This window comes from Hippocampus zosterae, chromosome 1 (assembly GCF_025434085.1).
Source record: "Hippocampus zosterae strain Florida chromosome 1, ASM2543408v3, whole genome shotgun sequence".
NCBI lineage: Eukaryota > Metazoa > Chordata > Actinopteri > Syngnathiformes > Syngnathidae > Hippocampus > Hippocampus zosterae.
Window position 1 is genome coordinate 23533437 of NC_067451.1, and position 26549 is coordinate 23559985.

Sequence of the window (26549 nt, forward strand, 5' to 3'; positions counted from 1 at the left end):
TTTACTTTTAAAGGGATTCGTGATTTTTAAAAAATGAATCTACAGTAGTGTTACATCCGAATCAAATGTTTTCTAAATGGCATTAGTAATATAGTCATTTTTTAAACTATTTTATTCATAGCACAATGTGATTCATTATTACATATGCATACGGGGGTCCTCGGTTTCTGATGGAGCTCCGTTCCTACGGTGGCGACGCGAGTCAGAGCGTCGTAGTCTACACCTGAACCACGCAAACTCACGCAGTGCCATCCATCCATCCATTTTCAACAAGGGTTACCCCGAACAGGGTCGCGGGTGCGCTACAGTTGATCTCAGCTGTCTACGAGCAGTAGTCGGTACAGCCTGAACTGGCACTAACGCAGCGGCAAAGCTATTTTTACATTAAATGTCATCATTACTTCGAGGCCTTATATCAAAATATATATTCTTTGAATACAAATTAATATCTCTAAATGTGCGGTCCGTAACCTCGAAACGTCTTTTGTAGCAATCATTGATTTTAGAGCGGAACTTTCGATTCTCTAATGTTGGTTTCTTTCAGTTCCTACTTTAAATCACGTACCCGGATCTAACGTGAATGTCAAACATGGCGCTGTTGGTAATTTACGGAGTTCAATGAGCAAAAAAATATGCGGAACTCGTCCTTTTTTATTCCTGTGTGCGCGTTGATCACTTGAATTACTAGACATTTCCAGATTTGGCTTGAGTAAGTTTGTGACGAAAATGTCGTTGAGCCACATGAGTCGAGGCGTTCGTCTGCTCTTGGGTCAAATTCAGCGATGTGCTGTGGCCACAAACTTCCCAGGTAAAGTCCTATCACATTTGATTGATTTGTCACGACTTAAGTGACATTTCCAACGCACATTTTGATATATAGAACCACCGCATTTCCTTATTTCGCATGTAAGAGCGTTTCAATGTTTTTTTTTTTATGGAAAGCAGGTCGGTGTATGACCCAGTCGGCGACTGAGCCGGAGCCCTGCTCGGTAGAAAACGAGTCAGTAAATCCGACTTTTAAGAATAGAAACCCGCGGAGCCTTGAGCGGATGGCCCTGGCGGTGAAGGACCGCGGCTGGAAGACGACATGGCCTCATCGCGAGTTCTACCACAGGTCTGATTTGGACCCGATTTGATTCCCTCGCACATTGGCAATTCATTCTTCCCCTGTGGCTTTTTGTGCTCTGTGATTCTAAAATACCACAAGATGGGGTCCGAGTTCAGAAAAATGAGAATGTAGTAATTGTTGTCAAGGAATTCCCCTAACCCCTGCCCCCTCCCTCAGATTGGTGTTTTCCCGCAGTCAGAAATATGTGACGGCTCAGGTCTTCTCTTGCTCCTCACCTGACCCGGTGCTCTCGTGCTCGACCAAAGAGTGGGCGCTGAAGAGAGAGCTGCCTTCCACAAACTGTGTGGCGGCATGCCAGGCTATAGGCGAGGTGCTGGCCCATCGATGCAAGCAGGCCGGCATCACCAGGATGGTGTACAGGGCCATTCCCTGGACGTATCGCTCGGATGCTGTAAGTGTTGCAGAACTCTGCCTGGAGGCGTTTCACCTACATCGCTGTTGACGTGTCGTAATTGTCTTGTACAGGTTCAGTCTTTCCGCGCAGCAATGAAAGATGGAGGAATCATCCTTAGTGAACCTAGAAGGAAATATATAGGATTCTAAATGGAAAGCTCATCTGTCAAAGGTTTTCTTAAGTTTTTGTCTTGTGTTAAAATGGCACCATGACAATACAATGACTCGCATTGTGCTGTTTTACCGTTCTTGTCAATAAACTGTTACCAAATTGAATATTCACCTATCTGGCTATTTTCTGTGATGCCTGTCCTCATTCAGTCAATTGCCAGGTACATAAACAGCCATTCACACCTATGGTCGTAACCACATACACGGGATATAAAGTTGACACACCCTTGTTCAAATGCCAGGTTATCGCGATGCATTCGACTGAGATAAATCCTTTCAAATACTGTAATCAGGAAATTTGTTCTTGCCAATAAACACGGACACCTTCAAACTGAGACTTAGTTCGCTTTTATTACAGCACTCTTTGGATCAAAGTCTGTCAACAGCACTTTTGTTGTGGCACTATAGTTTGAATGATAGGAATGACACTAGAAATGCACCAATAATGACATTCATTTTTGTGTGGCTCTATCTGAGAAGCCCGGGCGAAGTTGTTTTCTTCAATTCAATTCAAGTTGAATTTCTTCTCATGCTGAACTGCAAATACTCCCATTCCTTGTTTATCTTTGGAAAGGAGTCCAGTTAAGACTCCGCCAAACACATCATTAGTGTAGCCATAAGCCGAGCTACATTGTTTATCCAGCAAACTAGTAACAAGAGTAGAGAGGTATTCCCACTACACTACTTGTCCTGTACTTCATGTGATGTGTGTGGGGACCCTATTAATATTACACAATTACTCTTGCTTTTGATTATGATTAATTACTGATGATGAACAGATGCATTGTTGGACCATGTTCTTTGGGCTTGACATCACCTTACATGATGTGGAAGAAAGCTCAACACAAACACATTGGAAACATCCACATTCCACTTAGGAATACCAGAACCGAGCTTCGAACCTTGGAACTGAGTGCCCGTGCTGCCCCAATGAATGAATGGAAACAAACAATTGTTGGTTGGTTTTGATTTTTCTGTGCTTATAAACACATGTGAGCTGCATACAGTGGAGTGAAACACAGCAGAAGAAGTGAACGGTGCTTATAAAACAGTATTCAACATAATGCAGCTTAAAGTTGGCTGAGGCTGTCTGACGTGTTGAATAATAACGTGCGTGCATTTTACAAGGATGAGCTGTGAGTGACGGAAAAACAATCCAATCAGCATCCGGAAATCCCACACACAGGATATGGAATAAGAAAGCAAAACATAAATACACCAGATTACACACCTGAATGAAAAATTCCCACCGGTTGGTACAAAACATCAGCAGTTAATTATCCGTGAAACCCGGGATGGTACAATCCAAGCATGTGACGACAGTAGAAACATACAGTGGTCAATAAACACAATATCGTCATTCACCGCTAGAAGGCACTCGTACAGCTATAACAACATAAAATACATATAACATCGGTTTGAAATAGCGATAAAAAATAATCAATTTGACATGTTCGTTGGCACATTGGAATACAGACTTACTGATAATGAGGTGCGCAGCATACAACTGGCCCCAACTCGGTCCAGAATATACAGCTTAGAAACTAGCAAAACCTTCAGTGAGAATTGGGGGGTCATGTGACTCTTTTTCTCAATTGGCAGCGTGTAAAAAAAAAGTTGCATAGTTGACATCTGGAGTGTTGAAATGTTGAAACACAGGACGCTGGACTAAACAGACGAGCCTGAGCCAGTCGCTCAAACGCTGCAGCAGTACAACAACTTTGCATCAGCAGTGAAACATTGGTTCAATGGCACAACATGGATATGGAATAAGAAGTCCTGTTCCTTCGGGTTCTAAAAAAAAAAAGTTCTTTTCTTTCCTCTGATTGCTTCAAGGTTTGTCGTGGGCCGCGTCCGGTAGACTGCGTGGTTCGGGCGAGAAATCCACACAGGCACTCTGGTGAATCAAACCCTTTCGGCGGCGGCTCCGCCTCCGTTGATGCGGAGATCGTCGCGGACTGGCAGGCAGCTTTGACAAGGAAGGATGGAGACTGTATGAGGAGTCATGTGACATTTGTGTGCATATCACAGGTTAGGAGGAGCTGCGGAATGTTATACTATCGATCTATCGAGTATTTTCAGTCATCGTTCAAACGTGTTGGTAGAATAACTCAAGAATTAATGTAACTATTAAGCTTTGGGTATGGGCTCTACTCCACCAAGTGCCACGATAGTTTGGTTGTTTGGCAGTCAGCAAGAAATACCCTTGGAGGGGGGGGGGGGGGGTCAACAACACCGCATCAATTTCTGCGAAATTTGGGTACAGGAGGCAACGGTGGGGTAATGAAGAACCCACAGAGCAGAGAACATTCGGCAAGCCTCGCTGCCCATTTTCAAAGCCCTCCTCAAAACTCACTTGTATTCTTTGGCGTTCGACTCAGCATGACTTAGATTTGTTCTTGATTTTACTGTTTGGTGCTTTCTACCGCCTTTATTACCGATTTGTCTTACTGTTTATTGTGCATGTTAAATCGCTCCATGTACAGCACTTTGTATGCAGCGATGGCTGTTTGAAAGTGCTCTATAAATACTCTTGACTTGACTTGTTGACTTGACAGAGTCATTCAAGGACGATACTAATTCGAAAATTGAACTGAAGAACGTTCGGTAATTGCACATTAGAGATTTTTTTCTCAAGATACAAATATGTATCAAAAGGGTGCAAATTACTTTTATTTAAAAACAAAAAAAAAAGTTCAATGTTTGTCTCCATCAACAATGACTAATGTTTGGGTCCAAATGACAAAATTCAGCCACATGTAGCATGTCGACAAGTGCCGGTGTACATCATTCAATTTCAAATTAGGATTGTCAACCCTTGATGGGGGGGTCTACGCTGTACGGAGTGTCTTTCCAGTCTTCCTTTTGTCTATAAATACACAACTCTTGTTTCGTTTAAAGAAGGTGCGAGGTTTCCCGTTGTGTGCATGAACTAAAACGAAACTTCCCGAGGCGCATTTGCACAGCAGCCCGATGTTACGTGAACATGACGCAAACCAGCTCGACAAAGCCATTTACCTGACCGCATCCTTTATCCACATCATCGAGTTCACTAATGGACTGCATGAGGGAAAAGAGGTTCATCCTACCGCTGCGACTGACACTGGGAGCCTTGGGAGGAGACAGGGAAAAATCCACCGAGTGATGCTTTAATAAGTGCGTGAGCTGCAGCGGCATGTCGCGAGTGAGTGAGTTTACAGTGATGACGACAGGCGGCGCCATCTGCCCAGCTTCCTGGTTGGAATCGGGCTGTTTAAACACCTGAGAAGATGCAGGAGAAGGGACATGGATGCAAACCACATGAGACAAACGGACCAACGAATAGCCCACAGAGCAGAACACATACCGTATATCAAATTAATGTCTCAATTTGAAATGAAGTGAACTGCCAAGAGGGCATATCGTAAGTGCCACTGTCATCCCTTACCTCTTCCGCAGACTCCTCATTTTCGTCACTGCTCTCTGTGATGTCGTCACCCTCGTCAAGGCCTTCATCCTCTTCTTCCTCATCTCCTCCCTCCTCTTCCTCATCACCTGACTCCTCTCTGTTGTCTTTGAGCTCAGACTTCTGCCTTTGGTCTTTGGATTTTCGCCTCCACAGTAAACTGTGACGCTGCTGGCTGGAGGGAAGAGCAACAAGATTTGAACAGCGTTTGAAGCCTTTATTACACAAAATTGGACAGGGTGTCCAAATAGCCTATTTACAATTTGCAAATTCTTTGTGAAAGCAAATGCATACAAAATTCAGCTGTGTGAATGACGACAAAATGAGAAATTGATATGCTTTTTTCCATGACTCTTCCGGCTTTCCTGTGTCTGTGTGAAACAGTCCTTTTGATCGTATTGTTGACATTTTGACTCAGTGAGACCAAGATGTCTCCTCACAATTTTGTCAACAGCACCTCAACTCAACGTTGCAAAACTAACTACAAACAGGATGTTCTCAGAGGGAAGTGGCCAGTGAGCTTAAAGTGTCACAGAATGTCATCATCAGCTTACAATGGTGATACAAAGAGAGACTGTGGAACATCCTCGGAAATGGGGTGGTGGGGTGGGAACAAAACGAAACCAAAAAAAAAAACTGTTGTCAATTTTGCAATTTAGCTCTTTGTAAGGGAACAGCAAGTTGTGCAAAAAACACTCAAACACTGACAGTAAATGTCATCTGTTGCTCTTGTAATCTGTTTCTTTTACACCGTAAAGAGACATTGTGGACACCCTGCCCTACAATAGGTGACATTTCTGACCTGGCGTTGAGGATACCATTGTAGGTCTGCAGCTGCCTCATGAAGCCGTCGTTGGGTTTAACGATGGAGCGGCGATCCCTCACGTAGGCCAGGGCCACGTCCAGCGACCAGCGCTGCTGCTTCATGGCGTAGGCGATCACGGTGGACGAGGAACGAGACACGCCCATCTTGCAGTGCACCAACACCGCCTGTCCGCTCTTCCTGCGGCGCACGGGTCAACAAATAAGTGGGCCACTTGAAAATTGTAGACGGGGGATTGTCGACCTTTTCCTTTTTTGACGTGTATTCTTCTACATACTGTTTGTTGCCTTCTTGTTCCAATGCTCAAAAGTCATTTGTTGGTCAACGAAACAGTGTCGCTTCACAAAGCAGAGTTTGTGTTATCGCGTGCAGCGGACTACCTTGCAGTGTTGATAAAGTTGTACGTGTCGGTCCAGTGGGGGAGTAGGTCGGTGGCCTCCACGTCATACACTCTGATATTCATGTAGGTGAAGGACTCTGGGAAGAAGTTATCGATCTCCCTCGTCACATTCAGAATGTAGCCCACGCTGCAAAAAGACTGCACGCTCGGTGGCGAGAACCCAACTGGAGGAGACGGCGGAATACGGCGTTTCAAAGAAAAAGAACTGACTTGTTTTTCTGCAGCTCCTCAAAGTTGGCCGCGTTCCATTCGGAGCCCTGAAAGCAGAGAAACAAAAAAAAAATGTCAGTCTCATTGTGATCATTTGTACGTGCTGTATGTATTGCTTCCAATTCAGATTTCCTCTAGAGAGCAGTGCTTCCCCACTTTTACTGATCCCAAGGAAGAATAGTTTACCTTCCAAAAGTCTCATCTCAAATACCCCCCCCCCCAAAAAAAAGACTGAAATGCAAGGCTTTTCAGTCACATGCTGTGTATTGTATTGTCACACACAAACATGGCTCTCCACCGAAGCTCCTTTCCGAGTAGACGCGGCATTGTTCAGCATCCGTGTCGTCCACTCATCACCTCACAATTTCCGCTCATAGCCCGATGAGGGGAAGGAGCCTCGTTGCTTCGTTTCTCTCAGAACAAGTGAAGCACATGACCGCAACGCACATGATGTGTCAATGGTCATTTGTCGTGCAATTCACATGAATTCTGGCAGCCCACGCTGCCTTCGTCATCAAGGCGAGAGACGCAAACAATCACACTTTGGCTGGCTCAGACAAGCAAAGTCAAAGCCCCCGACGCCCGACATCCCTGTACACCCGATCAATTCTTACAAAAGTGCCGAACAGTGCTCATGCCCTGTCTTGGTGTTGATGCGTAGTGACGTCACCATGTACACGCTTTAAAATGTCAGCGTTTGTCTGTGACGTGAGAACTTGTTTTAAAGTACTGGTGACTCGCTTTTCCATCAAGATTTTGCTTGAATAAAAGTGTGAAAAATACCACCATCATCTTGATAAATCACGTGCCATTTGGGTCGTCGCCTGGCTGTAACACGGATGAAAACAGCAGATCGGAAAAGATCACGTCAAATCTAAATGCACGACCAGAGATCTTCATTGACCCAAAAAAGTCTCCATTCTAAACCCGGCTAATGCTTTGGAGGAATAGCACCTTGATATCTTTTAACTCAGCAAAAGAAAACGAAGGCGTCTTGGTACCGTTTCAAAATAAAAGCACTGACTCACCAGGTAAAGGTAGTCAAAAATCTTTGATGGTTTGTCCATCTGAGCCATGGTAACCAGAATCTCATTGTCAATGTACTCCTTGAACGGCCTCATGTCGAAGCCGATTCGCGTCTTCAGGGCCGTGTGGACCTACAGCGAAGGGGGAAACCCTATTAAGACCACTCTCAGTATTCTTCCTTTTCTCCTTCTGCCCCTTTCAACTCCTACCATTTTGGACGTGAGGTTATCCAGGTCTTCTGTCCTCATGATGTCTCTCAGGTGCTCCTTGATCAGCCTCTCTTTAGAGGTTCGGTCTGCACTACTGGACATGAAACACAAAGAGTCCCTTAGTTGAGGCATTTCGTCCGATCCAGATTGAGCATACGCAAATTTTTGGGTTGGATGCATGTCAATTCTCAACAGAATGTAAGACTGAATTTCTTCCTCTTCCAGGAGTAATTCCGCCATCGTTACTTCTGACCGTCGCTGTCCTTCCTGACCGACTCCAAGTCATTCATGGCCTCCCACTCGTTGAGGCATAAGCGGTCCGACTCTACGTGCTGGTGGTAGTGCTGGGCCCACTCCAGGCCGCAGCCCGGGATCACGGCGCCTTTGACGGCCCGCTCGCAACAGCCGTGCAAAGACTGCAGTACTGACCTTGATGTAGGGAGGGAAAAAAAAGAGGATCTCTTTCATGGCTGTAAGGCTCTCAGGGGGTCCAGTTTAGGTGTGCAAGTAATTTGGATTTCATCAGATCTGAATTATGCCTTGAACAAACACTTTCCTCCCCCAAAGTACTGGAACAGTCAAGTCAACTTCTTTGTTTTTGTTTTACACTAAATACTGAAAGAGACAAGAGATCAACATTTCAGCTTTTATTTCAAAATCATTCCACGTGGATTGAATACCCAATTTACAGTAAAAGATGGCACCTTTTATGCAAAACAACCCAAAGTTGTCCACATATCCTGTAAATACTTGGGGAGAAAAAAAAACCTGAAATGTTTATTCTACTAATCATCTTCTGATGTCAAAGCCAAATGTTTTCAGCCTAGAGTAAAAATTAACTAATGTTTACCAGAGGTTGGCATTCCATCAGTACTGACAGAAAGTCCATCAGTTTTGCTGCTGGATGACGGGAAATTAAAAAAAATAAAAATAAATCGAGTCACCTGGAACTTTTGTTGTAATTCCCACAATTCTTTCACCTGATTTGGATGTATCCTCAAATTAAATCTGAAAGTCTGCAGATAAAGTACGTCTTTTTCTGTCTCATTTCAAATCCGTTGTGGTTGTGTTCTGAGCCAAAAAGATGAGAATCACGACTAGTAAAATGCAAGTGGCCGCTCAGAAATGAATGTACCGGGACTATAAAACGGAGAGTAAAATGGCTGCCGGCTGCGGGGTGGAGCAACGTAGAGGTAATCTTACTTTTACATCTACGGGGGAAGGGCTCTTCCTGAGTGCAGGCCGAACGCGGCGATACGCAAAGTTAAAAAACAAAAATCAACTGTAATGTTGCCATGGGATGTTTTTACTTACGGTTTCTATCAATGGCGTGTCGTTGTTCAACTGTAATTTGACAGCGTGCGCAACTTCTGGCGTTGAACAAACGTAAGCGCAGTGATGTCAGATATCGGTCAGTGAAGGGAACATATAAATAGATCAAGTGTAGACTGTCAACACTACATTGCGTTTGTGCAGGCAGGCCCTCTTCCAAATTTCAAAAGCAGGTCTGTTCACTGAAGTCTAAATGTGAGTGTGAATGACTGTTTTGTAGGCTCCCCTGAGATCGACCGACAACCGGTCCAGGGTGTGCATTGCCTCTCGTCAAAAGTCAGCGGGAATAGCTCCCCCTCTTACCTGCGACTGAACAGCATAACCGGTCGGAATAGAATGGACGGACATGCGGTGTAAACGCAGCCTACGGATTGACGGGAAGCGCTCAGTTGTGTGTTTTGTGTTGACATTCGGACTCACCACATGGTCTGCATGGAAACCGGTTTAAAAATTCTTGTTTCTTCTGCTGATGTGACACTGAAACCGCTGTGAAGTGGGAGGAGAAAGAAAGAAAGATGATCAAGGCAAAGAAAGATTGAGTGCGACTACCGGGGAAAAGGGAAGCGACATTGACAAAATACAATCAAGAGGCTGTGAACCTATTTGGCGTCGATGACTGCTTAGAAGCGTTAGGAGTGAACACAGTGTGCGGAGAGGAACGTGTCAAATCGCTAATTGGCACAGTTGGGTTGCGCAAGACAACATGATGAGAGTCGAGTCTGCTCTCAGCAGACCAGCAGATGTGTGGTAAAACGTCCTGTGCGACACCTCACGTGACAGAACACAGGACCGCGAGGCTTACGGAAGAGCTCGAGTAAGCGATAGGAGCAGTTACAATTCATGGGAAATGATTCAGCTCCATAAATAGCAACGGTCCTCGTTCATATCTTCTCTGGCCAGAAACTCAGTGGTCGGCTCCACGTCTGTGCTGCATATTTATGCCATTTTCAGTTAATCCCTTATCCAGTCGACTGATACTCCCTCAAGGGAGTTGTATTTTCACTTGGTATGTGTTCTTGTTGACAGTATTGTGTGAGTTTGGTATATTTGTTTCATGTTGGCAATGTGTATGTTGGCCCATCATCAAAATGATTACAATTTAAAACCACCCATCCTTCTAAAACCCTCAATTATAGCAAGAGGCCCGCACGTACCCGTCTCCGTCCAAATACACTTGCGTGTCGCTCCAGACGGGCAGAACCAAGCCAATGGTGCACTCATCACTGAAAACAAGCCGATGGCCAAAATGCGGTGATGAAGCAATTTGCGAATGTCTCTCAACTTTCTCTCACTGTTGGCCGCACACACCTGTCCTGTTTGGGGAAATCCATGCCAAGCAGGATGGTCTCGTCTTTGTTAGCGAGAGTCGAGACAATGATGAGATACCTGATTCGAACCGAACTGACGGACTCCAGCTGCACGGCCTGCACAGATCAAGGACGAAGATAAAGTGGCGCAGTTTGTTGCATCTAAATCAATCTCCTAATAAACCCTAGTCTGATTTCACACACAGTTAGAACAAATCCCGTAGCACTCTGTGACTGCATAGTCAAGGAAAACCAAGCAATTTATGGTCACATTGGAGTGTGGCCATGGAATGTAGCTTGACACGAGATCATATTTACACATCCGTGTGCTTTTATCCTCTTCGTATTTCTCTTTCATATGAACAACAACCATGACCTCGATTTCAGATTTAATCAGATCCAATGCGAGAAAGGCATCAAACGCTGCACCTCTAAAGCGATAACAATGCTATTTGGACTGACACGATCAGACAATTGGTAGATCCAGTAGAAGAGAATCGGCGCATTAGCATCAACCAATTATCGAAAACAATTATCGTCTTGAGGCAGTACAGACTTACACCAAGGTAACAAACACCGAATTAAACAGATGCCTCGATGTCAGTGTCAATGACAAGTGATGAACATTGTTATATTTGCGAGGACGGGATTCAAAAGTCGCGTAGCGGTTTTCATCCATGGCGGCTTTCAAGCTCATGTGATTGCACGTGTGCAGAAGCAACTTCAGGCTATCCCTCGAGCCATCAGGAGATTCATTGTAAAACAACGCATACAACACATTTCTCATGAGATAGACGGGGAGGGGGGGGGGGGTACTGGATCAATACATGTGTAAATATGGGCCCTCACCAGCTTGATACTATCTTCAGGTCGAAGCAGCTCAACCATGGCGTGAATGTGTCTGTGACACTTGTCTGAAGCGCAATCTTCTTGTTTTGGGGGAAGCAAAGTCTCCTCGTGAGGCTCCTCTCTCTGGGCCTCTTCCAGCAGGAGCACCGCTCCCTTCACGAGGGCAAAGCTCTCCCTGATGACCAACAAGACTTATGATGTATTCTGGAGGCTCACAAAGGCTGAAGTTTGTGTAATGGAAACAATCTGATGTGGTATCAACGTACCTTTTCTGAAATCGTCCTCTTCTTTGGGTGGTTTCATCCTTAAATGATCAAATAAATTATGAGAAGAACACTTAAAGAAGGGGCACAAGATTAAAAAGCCAGCGTGATATTTTGACATCATTGTAGCAAGGCTCGCTTTATTCGGAAATACTCTATAATGGGGCATGTTTGCTCTAAATTGGGGAGAGAAAAAAAAAGAACGCCATGTCACTCTCAGGTGGTCTTTTCCAATGCAAAGTCCTTTCAAATGGCATTTTAACAGACTTGAAGACTGGGTCCAAATTTGGTAAATGAATAGCTTAGGTGGGGGCAGGGGGACTGTTCTGTCATTTTGAGAGTGAAATGTGGTACAATACTGATAAGGTGCAGTGGAAGTCTGAAGTGAAGAGACAGAAAGAGACAGACAGAGATGGTGACAAATAAGCAAGGCGAGAGGTGTATACATAGAGTGTTTGGAATGGATAAAAAGCCTGCTAGCTGAATGGAATGGCAGAAAAAAGAGAGCCATTTCTAACTAAACGTATTAAAGGGCATTCAGGAAAAAGGAAATATGACACAGCGACATTACCTTTTACACAACTGATAAGTCCAGACAGTCAAGAAGCAAAATAAAAACAAAAATTAAGTGGAGCACTGGGCAGGAGCTATGGGAAAAAAACGATGGGTAATTGGAAGAGAAGAAGGAAAAGGTAAAAAGAAGACAAGTTAAGATAGCACCATGATGAGCATCTATGATCAAATATGCAGAAATGACACCTGGACTCCGGCTTACTTGATGACACAAATCGCCTCTGGCTGTGAAGAGGAATTGTATTTGTTTAAAGCTGGATGAACGCAGGAAGACGAGATGCTCATGAGGCAAAAGCTGATGACACAGCGAGCGTTTAGACAGACAGGAAGTCAGACGATTGCACCATCTCTGCTCTAAAGAATATGATTAAGCTTTGATGAAGTTGCAAAATATCTGTGGAATGTTTGCTCCCTAAACCGATGTAATCCGATGAAAACAAAACATTGTCAGTGCACTGATATGGTGTTCCGTTGTCCTGGGGCAGACTGATGTTGATATTCCCAATGCATCTTTCTCTACTGGTAAAGCGGAGCTTCATCTAAAGGCATGACACAAAATGACTCGCTTGACCGACTGCTGCGAAGCATGGGCATGACTCACGGGGGCAGCGCTGATGGAGGGGATCCTGTGCAGAGTCAACAGAGCCATTGTACGGTGCAGGTGTCACTCCACTCAACGTGTTGCCGGGCTGCTGTTGGCAAGCTCAGACAAGTTCGGCAGGTTTCCCGAGCCAAAGGCGTGCAGGCACAGACACTCGTACAATCTCTCCTGTGGAAAGACAAACGTGTGACTACATCCATTAAATGAGAATAAATCGGGAGATCCTAAATAATGAAAGTTTCTCTTTCATCGTGTTTTGGACAATGGGATAAATATGCATTCATGATATTATCATATTTTATTGCACAGGATGTACGATTGAGAAATTGTGGATATTATAAAAAAACAAGTGCAACTGACATAAGTGCTTGATTTTAACCTTAAAAGAAGGACTAATACATAATAATGATGCTTAAGGTATTAATGAAAGCTTGACGATAGAATCTGTGTAAGGTAGACCCACCAAACCAGGATTAATAGATGGCTAATGTAGAGGAAATATATATATTGGAGAAGATGACATTTTACACAAGACTCCGAGAGGTAGAGGATGAACAAAAACAGGAAAAACGGACTGTCTTAAAGAATTCAACGATTGACACAAGGAATTAACGCCTGATAAATATTCAACAAAATGACTCCCCTGGAAAATGAAATTCAGAAGATTTATCAAGCAGATTAGCAAAACACTTTTCCACTACTTTGTTGTCTCGATCCGATGAACATGATAGGAAATCAGGGCCGATTACGTGATGGATTTTTCAATGTTCTTCATTTCTAAGGTCACGAATAACATATTTCAGTTCTTTACTTGAGTTGAACTACTGCTGATTTACAGCCATTAAAAAATAAAACAAGGGAATACAGACAATTTAGATGTCGTCTTCTTTTTCTTCTGCATTGCATTGCATTGCAGAGGTATTGGATAGGGGGTCAGTATCGGCAAATCAAGTTACGTGGACTCAGACTTGGATGCAAAAAATGTGATCGAAACATCCTTATGTTTGACAATTGATTAGTTGTCAATTAATCGTTGCTGTGCAATGGTTTAGCAAAAACGGCAATAAAAACTATACAAGGAAACAGATATGCCTGTTTTAATACGTTAGACATCCCTATCAGTAACTTCACATCAAATAATCAAAAACGAATATGTGCAGGGTTGATCTTAAAAATTGTTTTCGATATTATACAATTGATCCGTAGTAATAAACACTACACACGTATTTTAAGGACATATTAATACCCTTAATATGCGCTTAAAAAAGAACCAAGAGTTTCTAGGAAAAAAATACAACCAGACATCATAAGCATGAAAAATCACGTTTAGATCTGTTTGTTCCCGACTGATTGGCTATTTCCAAACACTGCAAACCTTGTTTATGTAAGCCTGTTGAAGCTCATTAGCCCGTTGTAGCTCGTGTGTCAAATGCGCAGCTGTGTCAACTAAAAAAAAACGAAGAAAAACGTGAGGGAAAAAAGGCAAAGATCTTACGTTTACAAGACGGAGTCCCAGGACCTATTTGTACAAAAGTGTCAACCTCGAGGCGGAGCGGGAGTAGGACGCTTATCGTAGTTGTTTTCGCGACTCCAGTCGTGTGCAACAAAACGTGCGTATGACTCTACGCACATTACGTTCGTGAATACCACAGGGTTACACAAAATTCGCCTTAGTATTTCATGCTATTGTACTGTCATCATCTAGCAAATTACCAAATGATTAAATACGAGTAATACGACAAATAGTATATATGAACACAACCCTTCGTATATTGAATCGGAATTTAATCTAACCTGTTGGAACAAATCACTTTCAAGATTTTACGAAAGGGCGGTTATTACTTCCGGGCGCCGTGTATGCAGTGTTTGTGCCTGTCAGGAAGATCCGTCGTTCAAGGTTAATAAGTAATCAGCCGAAGTTGTACTTAATGAGTGACTTAATTCAAATTTATGTTTGAGCAGGATGAAAGCAGCAAAGAAACTTATGAAGGTGATGGTGTCCAGCCAGCTCCCACCTGAGGGGATGAAGATTCTGTCAGGGTCTGGAGTGTAGGCATCATTTTAATGGCTTACTTACTTATATACAATATGGTATGATTGCATGTAACTACCCTTTTAGTTTCAAACAATTCACTGTAATTTGGCAATTAGTTACACTTCCGATGACGTGCACGAAACAATCTGCGTGACTGGCCCAAATTGCAGTTTGAGTAAACTTATGTTTTTATCTTGGGTTCATATGGAAACAGGTGCGAGTTGTGTCAGTGGGACTCGGACGTGTCACGAGCAGAACTACTCAAAGCTGTGCAGGGGTCCCACGGTCTCCTGTGTCTACTGACAGAAAAAATCAATGCTGAGGTTCTAGATGCTGCAGGTACTTTTATTTTGAACGAAGTTACCCCACTCACTGCATTGGACCAATGTTTTGCTCAGCCAAATTGTCAGTCCTGGAAGATTCTGAAAAAAATATTAAGGGAAATGCCATACTGTCACTCCCACAACATTGAATCGACCGCAACACGGGTGTTGTAGTTGTCTTGGAATTTGAGGGCATGCCTCCAACAATAGTTGGGCTTTCCACACCAACACAGGCTGGTCTAGTCCTACCCAAACCTTGTTGCATGAACTGATGAAGTTGTCACAGATCAGATGCCAAACTTCTTCTAAGACAACCTGAACCAGTTGTGATTGATTCAGTGCCCTAAGAATGGAATGATCTGCTCGTAAGAGGGAGCATATAACTCCTACTTTGGCATCCCTTCACTGGCTCCCCATTCATTTTAGAATTATTTTTAAGATCCTCCTCTTTGTTTTCAAATCTCTGAATAATCTCGCGCCACCTTACCTCTCTGAGCTCATACGCCCCTACACCCCTGCCCGGCGCCTCAGGTCTGTGGACCAGTCTTTGCTAGACGTACCAAGAACTAAACTGAGGCTCAGAGGGGATCGAGCCTTTTCTGTTGCTGGTCCATCTCTCTGGAATGACCTCCCACTGAACATTCGGCAAGCCTCCTCGCTGCCCATCTTTAAAGCCCTCCTCAAAACTCACTTGTATTCTTTGGCGTTTGACTCAGCATGACTTAGATTTGCTATTGGTTTTACTGCTTGGTGCTTTCTACCGCCTTATTACTTATTACTTATTACTGATTCGTCTTACTGTTTATTGTATTTGTTAAATCGCTCCATGTACAGCACTTTGTATGCAGCGATGGCTGTTTGAAAGTGCTCTATAAATACTGTTGACTTGACTTGACTTGACTTGGATAAATGAGACTATTCTCAAGCACACTGTCACTGCCCCTCCTTTGTGTAATACAGTTGAACATCAAAAAGTGAAAATGAGTTCTAAGATCCTGACCTTCCTTCAACCCCTCCATGAAATTTCATGGAAATTGGTTGTAAAACCTTGCATACTCTTAATAATACCCCTCACTTTCCCAATTTAATCATTGAGGTAATCATCTGATGATGAATAAATAAGGCTCAGTATTTGTCAGAAATGCTCCAGGACTGGTGTCTCAAAAGATGCAGGATGTCTCAAACGTCACTATCCACTTGCTTCTTTCTATTTCGTTGCAGATATCATTCGGACAGATGTGAAACCATCAGCATGTGAGAGCTTGGCCTTTGAGGCGTCAATTGGAGAGCCATGGGCTTGTAAAAGCTGCAAAGCCTTGGCTGTTAAGTGCTGATGGACTCTCATCTTTCGGCACAAAACATTCAATGAAAGAGGAATTGTATCGTGACTTTTGGGGCACCCTGTATGTTTGAAATAACAAGCTACTCGTTATGTTCCAAATCACAGGACCCAACCGTGTATGTTTGAAATACCAAGCCACTTATGATGTTCTGAATCACAGGACCCAACCTGAAAGTAATCAGCACCTTTTCCGTGGGATACGACCACCTGGCTCTTGATGAAATAAAGAAACGGTCAGAAACGATAGACAAAACAATCATACAAGAGGACACTTTCTAAGATTGTATTTTACTTGTTTTCAACAGTGGCATACGTGTCGGCTACACTCCCGACGTCCTCACTGACGCTACAGCTGAGCTGACTGTTGCCCTTCTCTTGGCCACAGCTCGCAGATTACCTGAAGCGATGGAAGAAGTCAAAAAGTCTGTCCTACGAAGTTACACATTCACTTTAGAGTTTTGCAGTCGTGTCAAAAGTAATCAGACAATGTAAAGTAGAAGTGCAAATACTTGTTAAAAAAAAGACAAAAGATGGTTAAAGCAGAAACATTGATTTAACTGCTTAAGCACAAGTAAAAAAAAAGGTCTAGAGTTCAAAAGTAAAAAGACATTTATCAACTACACAGTACCTGTTTTGATAACAATGAAAAAAAAGAACCCTAACACATCGTGTTTATGTTGGAGCAGACGTAATAGCCTTAATGTCGCTCACTCACCAAACGATGTCTCACAGTGGTGGCTGGAGGTCCGGGAGAACACTCTGGATGTGTGGATACGGTCTTTTGGGTAGCACGGTGGGAGTCATTGGACTGGGACGCATCGGTGAGGCTTCCTTTCTTCCATTACTCAACATCTACGTTTGAACGACGACTATCATTTAGTTTGGACGATGACCTGTAGGTTACATGATTATTTGTGCTCAGGAATGGCGATTGCCCGGCGCCTCATGCCATTTGGAGTGAAACGGCTTCTCTACTCTGGGAGAACAGCCAAAGCTGACGCTGCTCAGCTCAATGGAGAATTTGGTTAGAAAACAAATACAGCCTAAACACGAAAAGGTTTGAGGGCAGAGTATGCGGTTCCGTACTGGTTGTTTGTGCGCGCAGTTTACACACACACACAAAAAAAATGATGTGGCTGTGTGGGACATAAACTAAGTCGCTGCTTTTGTCCTTTTGCTTATTTGTCTCAGTTCCTCTGGATACACTTTTGACTGAGAGTGACTTTATTGCCGTTGCGTGCTCACTGACGCCAGAGACCCAGGGAATGTGTGACAAGGCCTTTTTCAGCAAGATGAAAAACACTGCTGTCTTCATCAACACAAGCAGGTAGCGTCCAACGAAATAACAAGTATGGACAGTTTTTGAGCATCTACAGTGAAATCTCTAGTCAAATGCATCTGAGGTTCTATAAATTGTAATTTGATTTAGAAAAACATAATCCTGGCTGCAAAAATACCTCTAAACTCTGATTTCAGAGTTTGAGCTGCTGTCCTGGGGATCTTTCATTTTTTTCTTTTCTTTTGTTTCTCATTGCAACCCATTTTGGAAAAGGACAGAGTGCCGTTGTCGATCATATTGTGTGCCTCACGTGAGCAAGTTCAGTAAATTTGAAAGGATTTTCACGTAATGAATCAACTTTTTCTTTTTTGGCTTATTGTGGCTTTTTTTTGGTTTGTTTGTTTTTTGCAAGGCTAATTTTAAAAGTAGGACCAACTGCAGCAGGTATGTTAAGAACACACTGTCAAAATAATATAAGCCAGAACTTTTGTGATGATAATTTACATGCCGAGTATTACTATACAACATCCAGAATCCCACTTGAAACTCAATCATTCCAATTAAAAGTAAACGAAACATAGCTGACAACTTTGCTAAGTGTGTCGTTTATTGTTAGAGCTACATTGTAGTTGATTTGGCTGATTAGATGTGCGGACAAAAAAACCTTATCTTTTTGATATATATTGCTGCGAAATACAATTTGCCCCTTTCCTGATTTGTGTGTGCTTTACATATTTATTGCACACAAAGGTTTCAGTTCATCAAACCGCTCATAATATCACAAGGAGACGAGCCAAGGAAATACAAAATGCCAAGTCAAAAGTCCGGATTTGAATCCACTTGAGATGCTGTGCATTTTAAAATAAATGTACAAATTCAACAAGGAATCAAAACCTGCAACCCCTTCGAAGATTGGTGCATATTTTAGTAACGTGCCCTTTTGACCAATAATTTGATCTTGAAATTAACCTTGTGGATCACATTACTGAAACAACATTTTTCGGGAAGTGTAATCTCTGACGTTCTCGAAAACAAAGGTTGCAGGGATGTATCTTTTTTTTTTAAGCAGCAAAAAAGTCAAAGTATCCATACCATCAGGATTTCAATGAATATTCAACTTTTATTGAACATTTCATAAATATTTGAAACCATTCAACAAATTCCATCTTGAAATTTGTGTCTTGAGTATAGTTTAGCAGATGTGTCGTTTGTGCTGTACTGTATACTGTCATAGAGATTCACAATTGTTGACATTTGATACTCAAGGGGGGCTGTCGTGAACCAGGAGGATCTGTATGAGGCTCTGACCAGTGGAGAAATTGCTGCGGCTGGCCTGGATGTAACAACACCTGAGCCACTACCGACAAACCACCCGCTTCTCACACTCAAAAACTGTGGTGAGTACAGAAGCTTTAAAATGAGATCTGTTTATGTCGGATTCCCATTTGGATCAAATTGTCTTTTTACCCCATGTCTCGCTTTGCACAGTGGTTTTACCGCACATCGGCAGCGCCACCTACTCCACAAGAGGTGCCATGGCTTCCTTGGCAGCTCAAAACCTCCTGGGAGGTTTACAGGGCACACAAATGCCCAGTGAACTCATCTTCTAGAACCTAGAAAGGACCGGCCATCATCATCATGCCGCTGCAGTTCAGATGGCACCGTGAAGGCATTTTGTAACATCAATTGGAGACCAGAGTGAATTAACATTGAATTGCACTAGTTCCAAAATTACATTTTTGTTCCAACGCCACGAACAGTACTTGCCACTCTTTGAAGCATTTCAACATGTCCTACTCTAACAATCATCCATTAGCAATCTGGCTTTTTCTAAATGAAGTAATTCCCATGATGCAACGCTCTCCACATTGAATGTGAACTTCAATTCCAATTGGTAGCGTACAATAGTTCATTTTCTTGAGAATAAATAATTCCATTTCGTTTGCATTTAAACCTTCTCGTGTCCATTGCACTTACTTCATTCATACTTCATTGTCATTGAAATTCAGAGGCATGAATTACAACGCAGCAAAGGTGAGAGCGTTTAACCACAAAAGAACTTCCAAGAATTTGGCAGGGCCAAACTGCTGTGCAGTCAATGCAGAGTGTCTTGTAATGAACTCTTGGCCTTCCAGTTCAAGCAGGTGGAATTTTTCGAGTGCTTGTACAGATGTGATGACTGGCTGAAGCGTTTCCCACACTTGAGACAAGGATAAGGCTTTTCTCCTGTGTGGACGCGGATATGCTTCTTACAGTCCGCCAAATTCGTGAATGTCTTTGAGCAGATTTTGCAGGCATACTTCTTGTCTCCTTCCACGAGAAGCACATTGACTTCAGCCGCCGCTTTCTTGCACTTGGACAACACGTCCTCAGAAGCTCTTGTTAAAGGCGCTTTATCGGGCCCAGCTGATCCGGATGCTGCTGAGTGATCCGCCTCGGATACTGGCACCGCTTTGGGGGCGATGCGACGGAAGGTCGTTCCATTTGATCCTGCTTGTCCATTGCAGGCCTTCGAATGCTCCAGGCTGAGGAATCCCGAAAGGGAGTTGTGCGCAGGCTGCAGAATGAGCGTGTCGCAAAAAGGAGAAGCCTGAGTGGGGAGAATCCGTTGCAAAGGGACTGAAGTTAACGGGAAAACGAGAGAAGACGCATTTGAGTTTTGACACTGTTGGTCCGCAACACCTGCAGCGGCATCGCTGGCAGCAGCGGCTGCGGTGGCAGCTGCCGTCAGACTCGCGAGACTCGCTTCTTCCTCCGGAGCGCCTGTTTCGCTGTCTTGACCAGGATTCAAGAAGCAGGAAAGGGCTAGTTCAGAAATGCTGTCAACAGCTTCATCCTCGTGGTGATCACCGCACTCTTTTTCAGGAAGAGCTGAGCAAAGCTGGGATTGTAAACAGCTAACAAGTCCTTCTGCGCTTCTTATTTTGTCATCATGGACTTCAGATGAGTCCTGTAGAGGCGTCGATGGCGAAAGATCAGGAGAGGAGGAGGTCATGCTTTCTTTTTTAATCTTCACTGTCTCCACCTTGAGACCGCCTTCATCTTTGACAAAAGTCTCTCCACCTGCGCTGCTGTCTGACTGACTCGGCACCTGGATCTCCTCCGAGTCAGCCATTGAGAAGACATATTTTTCCTCTACCTCATCCAATTGGTCCTCGCAGATGTTTACTGTCATCTTTAAGTGGTCCGGAGAGAGCAGCTCCTCTCCTTGCTCCTCGTTGTTGGCTGTGCTTCGGGTCACTGTTGGACAACTTTCTTCATCTCCAGACACCCTGCGGGTCCTCTTTCTGTCATTCAGCCTGTCCTCATGTGACTTTCTCTTGTGCTCTGAGGAATCTTCCCCCGACTGGCTCACCTCTACGCTCTCCACGTCAAGTAGCTCCACACATGTGAGCTGGGTTTGAGAGGACGGATCCTCCCTCCGCTGCACTGAGCGCCAACCTTTAGGCGCCGTGGCCGGGAAGTTTTTTCTGGCCAGGTAGAGCTTACAGGCCTTGACCACGGAGTTGAGGTGGAGGTACGAGGCGGCCAGCAGCACATCCATCACGTTGGAGGCCTCGAGCGACAAAGTGGATGTGTAGATCATATCCAGCAAGGTGGAGAAGGCCTCTGGGGTCACCACCTCCGGGTCGAGTGCCATCAAACCGGGACCTCTAACTCTATCAACACTTTGTCCATAAGCATCGTCAGTACCGTTACTAGAGCTGTTGAGAGCCTTGAAGTGGGAACTGCATGCTGCCAGGATAGCGCGGTGTGCGTGAAATTTGTGCCCTCCCACCTCCACTATACAGTCACACATTTGAGCACGGAGCCGCTGGAGGTTCAGCTGCTGGAAAATGTGCTGGAAGTGACCTGGAAAATCCATATTACAGTGTTCCCTCCCTATATCGGAGATTTTTATTGAAATTTTTTTCTGGTTTTTGTGTTTTTACAGTGTACAGACTAGTCTAAGTTAAACACTTTCAATTTAGCACCATGTGCTGTAAAAGACTAAGAAAAACTGAGATGGAGTGAAGGAAATGCAGTGTCAATAAAATAAGGAAGAGGCAGAGAAGCTAAAATATAAGATACCATGATAGTTGTTTCTACAGAGCTGATATATGCCAATTATTATTGGTGTATACTCTGTTTTTGTGTTGCTGCTACCTGTATATACGTGTTAAAATAGCTTTTGCTTGAAGATTTGTAATTGCCCTAACGTTGGTGTTAATTTCCATTAGCCCATCTTTGGCATTTTGCATCGTTCGCATAAAGCGAGAATACTTTTTTGAGCAAATTATATGGTTTTATCGAACAATCTGGTGTTTATATATACAATGGCAAATTCTCTTTTATTGCCTACTCTTAGAATGTGTTCCCGCTCCGTGTTTTTAAACTTGTAGTTGTTAGGTTGTATATTATTGGCAGAACATCAATGTTAGTTTGTTAGCCCGTGTGTCGAGTTTCACCTTATGTAAGCATTAAGCTTTCCTTGGACAAACTGTTATGTTATGGTTGAACGTTTTAGTGTATAAACGTCTGATTCTCTTTTATTTTGGGTGTCGGTTTTTACACTAAGCCAACCAAGTGACAATTGTGAGCGTGCGAGAACAGGCGCTACTTTTTAAAGTGCGTTTTAATACATTAAATTTAAGTGGGTTGGGAGAGTAAAGGGGCCCTTACATATGTGTTTATCTCTTGCGGTTGGCACGTAAATGCATCCCTCGCATAAACGTGGTTACAGGTACATGCTGTAATGCTAACGTGTACGGGGATGCTACTGGCGTTCTAGCAGGTGAAAATGTCTGAAATGTGTGCTAAAATGGCATCAGAGTAACTCTATTCTGACCTCTGGTTCTCAGTCACGTCAGACGCGGGAGTTCATTGTCTGCATCCGAGGATCAAGCAGATGCTCTTTGTGGGGGAGATGCAGGGCTTGAAAGCCGATCGAGACGCTTCTCAAGACATAGATCCGAAATTAATCGTTGTTTATTCTCGCTGCACGAAACGAGATCCAGGAATACCTCGGAGGATTAATGGTTTGTCGGACAGTGTGCGAACGAAGCATTCTCTGACCATCCAACTTGCGGCAAAACCGGCATATTAATGCAATATTACCACCAACTGGTTACCCTGTGAAAGCGCAAAAAACGTTGGCCGGAACCATCGCACGAGAACATGTCTTCCCACACGGACTGTTATTGCAGACACAAACCTTGGCATCAATTTGCATCGATGGCTGATACCCAAGAAACCGTCCGTAAAAAACAGAAAATGTCCAAAGTTTGGGATCATTTCAGACTTAAACAATACAACATAGTGCAATGTGACCACTGCCAGGCAGAATTGGCGTTCCACAGCAGCACGTCTACAATGATTTCGCATTTGAACCGAAAGCACCCGGTCGTCGTTTCCAGCTCGACAAGCTTCGATGACACAACAAGGTAACGTAAACATTCATGTTATCTATTTTACTGTCACTTACGATCGCAAGTTAGCACGTAGCGTCTCTGTAACGGCCGCAACCTGATCTCGTTATGACTCTATTATGCTCAAATCAATCCAACATCTGATTAGCTTATCCCTTCGAGGGTCGCGGGCGTGCAGGAGCCTATCCAAACTGTCTTCGGGCAGTAGGCGAGGTACAGCCGAAATGGTTGACCGCCGATCACAGGGCACACATAGACAAGCAACCATTTACACCTAAGGACAATTTTGAGTGATCAATTAACAATTAGCCCACCGTGCATGTTTTTCAATGTGGAAAGTAATTGTACCCGGAGAAAAGCCACGTAGGCATAGGGAGAACATACAAACTCCACACAGGAAGGCGTGAGCCTGGAATCGAACCCATGAACTCTGCACTCTGAGGGACAAGACTAACCAGTCGTCCAATGTGCCGCCACGTGCTTGATGTAGAAACAAATTTGCGGGAACTTAGAAAAGTTTTAAATCAAAAGTGGCTGTCAGAACTGTTGTGTGTGTGTGTGTGTGTGTGTGTGTGTGTGTTTTTTAAACTAAAAAGATTCATTCCCTTGTCATGACACTGGAAACCATTTTGCTATTTTGAGGTGGCCATGGTATGTAGTTTTGGTGACAACCGTTAAACCCTCTCTCCGTCTGTTCTCTGTTCCACTGTAATAACACTGCCTTGTTTCCTGACAACCTTGCCAAAAATGCTTTAAATTTCTAATTGTTTGTGTTGGTCAAATAGGTAAGTTCCCCCCCTTTGGTTTTTTATAAGTAATGGCAGATGAATAATGTATATTTCCGGTACGATGTTTACTTGGCTAGTTTAACATCACAGCATTTCTTATGCATATCAATAATTTTATCCCCCTCCTCCCAGCACATCATTTGGTCGCCCAGTTCCGTCATGCTCTATTAAAGAAGCTGCCTTGCTGACAGAGAGCATTTTGGACATGCTAGTCACTGATATGCGCCCATTATCCATGGTGGAGGACAAGGGATTTAGGAAGATGATTTCAACTTTCAACCCCAAGTACATCATACCATCAATAACTTATTTCACAAATATCATGGAGAAGAGGCACCAGGAAATGACAGAGAAATTGAAAAATGTCCTCCAGGACACGGAGTGTGTTGTACTGACTACAGACATCTGGACAAGTGTGGCCACAGAGGCCTATCTCGGGGTCACCTGTCACTTCTTGGGGGAAGATTGGGAGATGAAGTCCCTCTACCTCACAACGATGCGTCTTGAAGACAGGCACATGGCTGTTGACATTGCGGACTGGCTTGAGGAGACCGTTGCCAAGTTTCATATTCCATTGCTAAAGGTGAAGGCGGTCGTCCATGACAACAAGGCTAATGTAGTGGGCGCGGCAGGAATTTTGGAGGAGAGGCACGGCTGGGCTACAGTGATATGCTCAGGGCACACTCTGAATTTAGTTATTCAAAGCACGCTGAGAAATAAGGAAACCATTGCTAATTGTGTGGATTCGGCGAGATGCCTAGTTGAGCATTTTAAGAGAAGTGAATTAGCTTGTACCAAACTGAAAGAAAAGCAGCAACAAATGGGAATGCCGCAACTGATGTTGATCCAGGATGTAAGTAGCCGGTGGAATAGTACGTATCACATGCTGTCCAGCCTTCTCGGACAACGATGGCCTGTGACCGCAGCGCTTTCCGATCCCGCTGTCACCAAACGACACTACCTAGATTTAGATCCGGAGCAGTGGAACCTGAGTGAGGAGCTGACTCAGATCCTCGGACCATTTGAAGGAGCAACAGAGTTTCTGAGCGGGGAGCAATTTGTTACTCTCTCTGCTCTTCCACAGCTGGTGCACAACCTTAAGAAGTCAATACTGAATTCAGCATTTAAAAATGCATCTGTCAGAGCCTTCCAGGCTCAAGTGTCAGAACAGATCACAGAGAGATGGCAAAAACTGTTTTTATTTCAACCCGAAGCTCCCAACACTGTCCTCCTGGCTGCTGCTTTGGACCCAAGGTTTAGAAAACTGAAGTTCTTGCCTGCCGAAGACGTGTTTAAGGTCCAGTGTACAATCCAGTCCATGGCACTCGCTGTTAAAAAGGAAGCAAGACGGTCAATTCAAAGCAGGAGTGAAGCCACGGCCAAAACCAAAGACCGTTTAGGTCCAAAATATGGATCTTTGCTCAAAAGTATTCTGGGATCATCATCAGACTCCAGCAGCAGTGAGGAAGAGGAGGATGAGGATGAGCAGCTTAGTCAAGCGGTGCAGAAGGAAGTCTTGCAGTATTTTGGAGAACAGCCAATCTCCAAGAAGGAGAATCCACTGCCATGGTGGAGATCAAACGCATTACGATATCCAACCTTGGCAAAGCTGGCCAAGTCCTTTTTGGCTATCCCAGCGACATCGACACCCTCCGAGCGATTGTTCTCTGCTGGGAACATCGCCTCAAAGCGGAGAGCGAGCCTCGGTTTTGAGCAAGTCGATATGTTGACTTTTCTCCATTGTAATCATATGCTCTTGTGAAGCCTTGCAGTTGCACAAATCCATCACTACACAGACACGCAATCCTACCTACCTCATCTATGTACCTATCGAAGTTTGTTTGGTGATCGAAACATCAATAAGCCTAAACGGCCTGGAATTCTAGTTTTTACAAATGAGTTTTAAATTTGAATGGTACAAGATATCTCAATATTTTTTATTTACGTTTTTATCGTTGTTACAGATGTCAATTTTTTTTGTATCGACTCTCCTGAAACTTTTTAGATGTCACAAATGCTTTGCTTAATCGCCAATTCTTTAAATGATTTAAATTGCTCATGTCAATTGACACTGTATATTGCATTTTTTAAACGTTTTATAAAAAGGTGTTCAAAAACCCGTCTTCAATGTGGCACTCAAAAAAAAAAGTTTGATGTCTCAGTTTTAGAAACCATTTGACTTGTTGAATTTTTCTCTGTTATTCAAATATATTGACATGCATATTCAATATAAGCCACTGGCGCTTCAGAAATTAAACATTTCTAATACCCGTCTATTACAACAGTGCCATCCCTGATTTTTACTGTGCTACATGAAATTGAGAGGAGCTTCACATGGGAGGAGCAAAATACACTGATCCACAGCACATTTTAACCAGTATTGCTTTTTTAACGCTATTGCAAACATGGCTTTACGTTTTTTCTAGCACATCAGGTTTCTGAAAGATTTATTTATTTTACTTTTTAAGTTTCACCTATAAAAGCTTGCGCAGTACGGATTTTAACATGCATTGACATTTATAGCTGCGATGTTTCAGGAAAAAAAGATCCACCTTTGGCTGAACCCAACCCTTCATTCATAACTACTACTTATTATATATAACAACCTGGTGTGGTAGTAAAAAAACAAAACTCAGGGCCAAT

At 43.6% G+C, this 26549-nt stretch overlaps 4 protein-coding genes across 7 annotated transcripts; 2 read left to right on the forward strand and 2 right to left on the reverse strand.

The window, feature by feature from the left end:
• The first annotated feature begins 542 nt into the window (after positions 1 to 542).
• mrpl18 (mitochondrial ribosomal protein L18) lies at positions 543 to 1798 on the forward strand. Of its 2 annotated transcripts, none has more exons than XM_052076566.1 (4): positions 543 to 808; positions 943 to 1114; positions 1286 to 1520; positions 1595 to 1798. In XM_052076566.1, the coding sequence occupies exons 1-4, from the start codon at positions 727 to 729 to the stop codon at positions 1670 to 1672; spliced, it is 567 nt and encodes a 188-aa protein (XP_051932526.1). In that variant the 5' UTR covers positions 543 to 726; the 3' UTR covers positions 1673 to 1798. The 2 variants fall into 2 exon arrangements, with proteins under 2 accessions (XP_051932526.1, XP_051932534.1); XM_052076574.1 differs by having other exon boundaries at positions 946 to 1114.
• Positions 1799 to 2643: 845 nt separating this feature from the next.
• Positions 2644 to 14380, reverse strand: si:ch211-203d1.3 (protein phosphatase Slingshot homolog 3). Of its 3 annotated transcripts, XM_052074765.1 has the most exons (18): positions 12732 to 12899; positions 12333 to 12425; positions 12129 to 12204; positions 11561 to 11598; positions 11295 to 11469; positions 10447 to 10562; positions 10293 to 10361; positions 9559 to 9624; positions 8053 to 8235; positions 7807 to 7900; positions 7600 to 7728; positions 6572 to 6618; positions 6342 to 6488; positions 5941 to 6141; positions 5121 to 5313; positions 4892 to 4954; positions 4712 to 4804; positions 2644 to 3662 (listed from the first exon to the last, which is right to left on the reverse strand). In XM_052074765.1, exons 5-18 carry the CDS (start codon positions 11331 to 11333, stop codon positions 3525 to 3527), a joined length of 1578 nt encoding a protein of 525 aa, XP_051930725.1. In that variant the 5' UTR covers positions 11334 to 11469; positions 11561 to 11598; positions 12129 to 12204; positions 12333 to 12425; positions 12732 to 12899; the 3' UTR covers positions 2644 to 3524. The 3 variants fall into 3 exon arrangements, with proteins under 3 accessions (XP_051930725.1, XP_051930706.1, XP_051930715.1); XM_052074746.1 differs by lacking the exons at positions 12129 to 12204; positions 12333 to 12425 and adding an exon at positions 14227 to 14380; XM_052074755.1 differs by lacking the exons at positions 12129 to 12204; positions 12333 to 12425 and adding an exon at positions 14107 to 14250.
• A 29-nt stretch (positions 14381 to 14409) lies between these two features.
• Positions 14410 to 19459, forward strand: grhpra (glyoxylate reductase/hydroxypyruvate reductase a). The gene is made up of 10 exons (XM_052075837.1): positions 14410 to 14628; positions 14694 to 14780; positions 14981 to 15105; positions 16592 to 16664; positions 16737 to 16853; positions 17164 to 17252; positions 17354 to 17455; positions 17623 to 17758; positions 18977 to 19107; positions 19199 to 19459. Exons 2-10 carry the CDS (start codon positions 14695 to 14697, stop codon positions 19318 to 19320), a joined length of 981 nt encoding a protein of 326 aa, XP_051931797.1. The 5' UTR covers positions 14410 to 14628; position 14694; the 3' UTR covers positions 19321 to 19459.
• On the reverse strand, positions 19216 to 22862 carry LOC127606440 (zinc finger and BTB domain-containing protein 5-like). Its single transcript, XM_052074836.1, has one exon. It carries the CDS (start codon positions 21573 to 21575, stop codon positions 19806 to 19808), a length of 1770 nt encoding a protein of 589 aa, XP_051930796.1. The 5' UTR covers positions 21576 to 22862; the 3' UTR covers positions 19216 to 19805.
• Positions 22863 to 26549: the final 3687 nt, after the last annotated feature.

Bases quoted from the DNA above. Each gene is read 5' to 3' on its own strand.
- mrpl18 (XM_052076566.1), top strand. From the start codon at position 727: ATGTCGTTGAGCCACATGAGTCGAGGCGTTCGTCTGCTCTTGGGTCAA. The intron at 809-942 runs GTAAAGTCCTAT...TTTTATGGAAAG, and splicing joins TGTGGCCACAAACTTCCCAG to CAGGTCGGTGTATGACCCAG. The intron at 1,521-1,594 runs GTAAGTGTTGCA...TGTCTTGTACAG, and splicing joins GGACGTATCGCTCGGATGCT to GTTCAGTCTTTCCGCGCAGC.
- LOC127606440 (XM_052074836.1), bottom strand. From the start codon at position 21,575: ATGGATTTTCCAGGTCACTTCCAGCACATTTTCCAGCAGCTGAACCTC.
- grhpra (XM_052075837.1), top strand. From the start codon at position 14,695: ATGAAAGCAGCAAAGAAACTTATGAAGGTGATGGTGTCCAGCCAGCTC. The intron at 14,781-14,980 runs GTAGGCATCATT...ATATGGAAACAG, and splicing joins ATTCTGTCAGGGTCTGGAGT to GTGCGAGTTGTGTCAGTGGG. The intron at 15,106-16,591 runs GTACTTTTATTT...TCTGAATCACAG, and splicing joins TGAGGTTCTAGATGCTGCAG to GACCCAACCTGAAAGTAATC.
- si:ch211-203d1.3 (XM_052074746.1), bottom strand. From the start codon at position 12,779: ATGGCTCTGTTGACTCTGCACAGGATCCCCTCCATCAGCGCTGCCCCC. The intron at 6,619-7,599 runs GTGAGTCAGTGC...CTCTGCTTTCAG, and splicing joins TTTTTGACTACCTTTACCTG to GGCTCCGAATGGAACGCGGC. The intron at 6,489-6,571 runs GTCAGTTCTTTT...GTCTTTTTGCAG, and splicing joins GAGGAGCTGCAGAAAAACAA to CGTGGGCTACATTCTGAATG.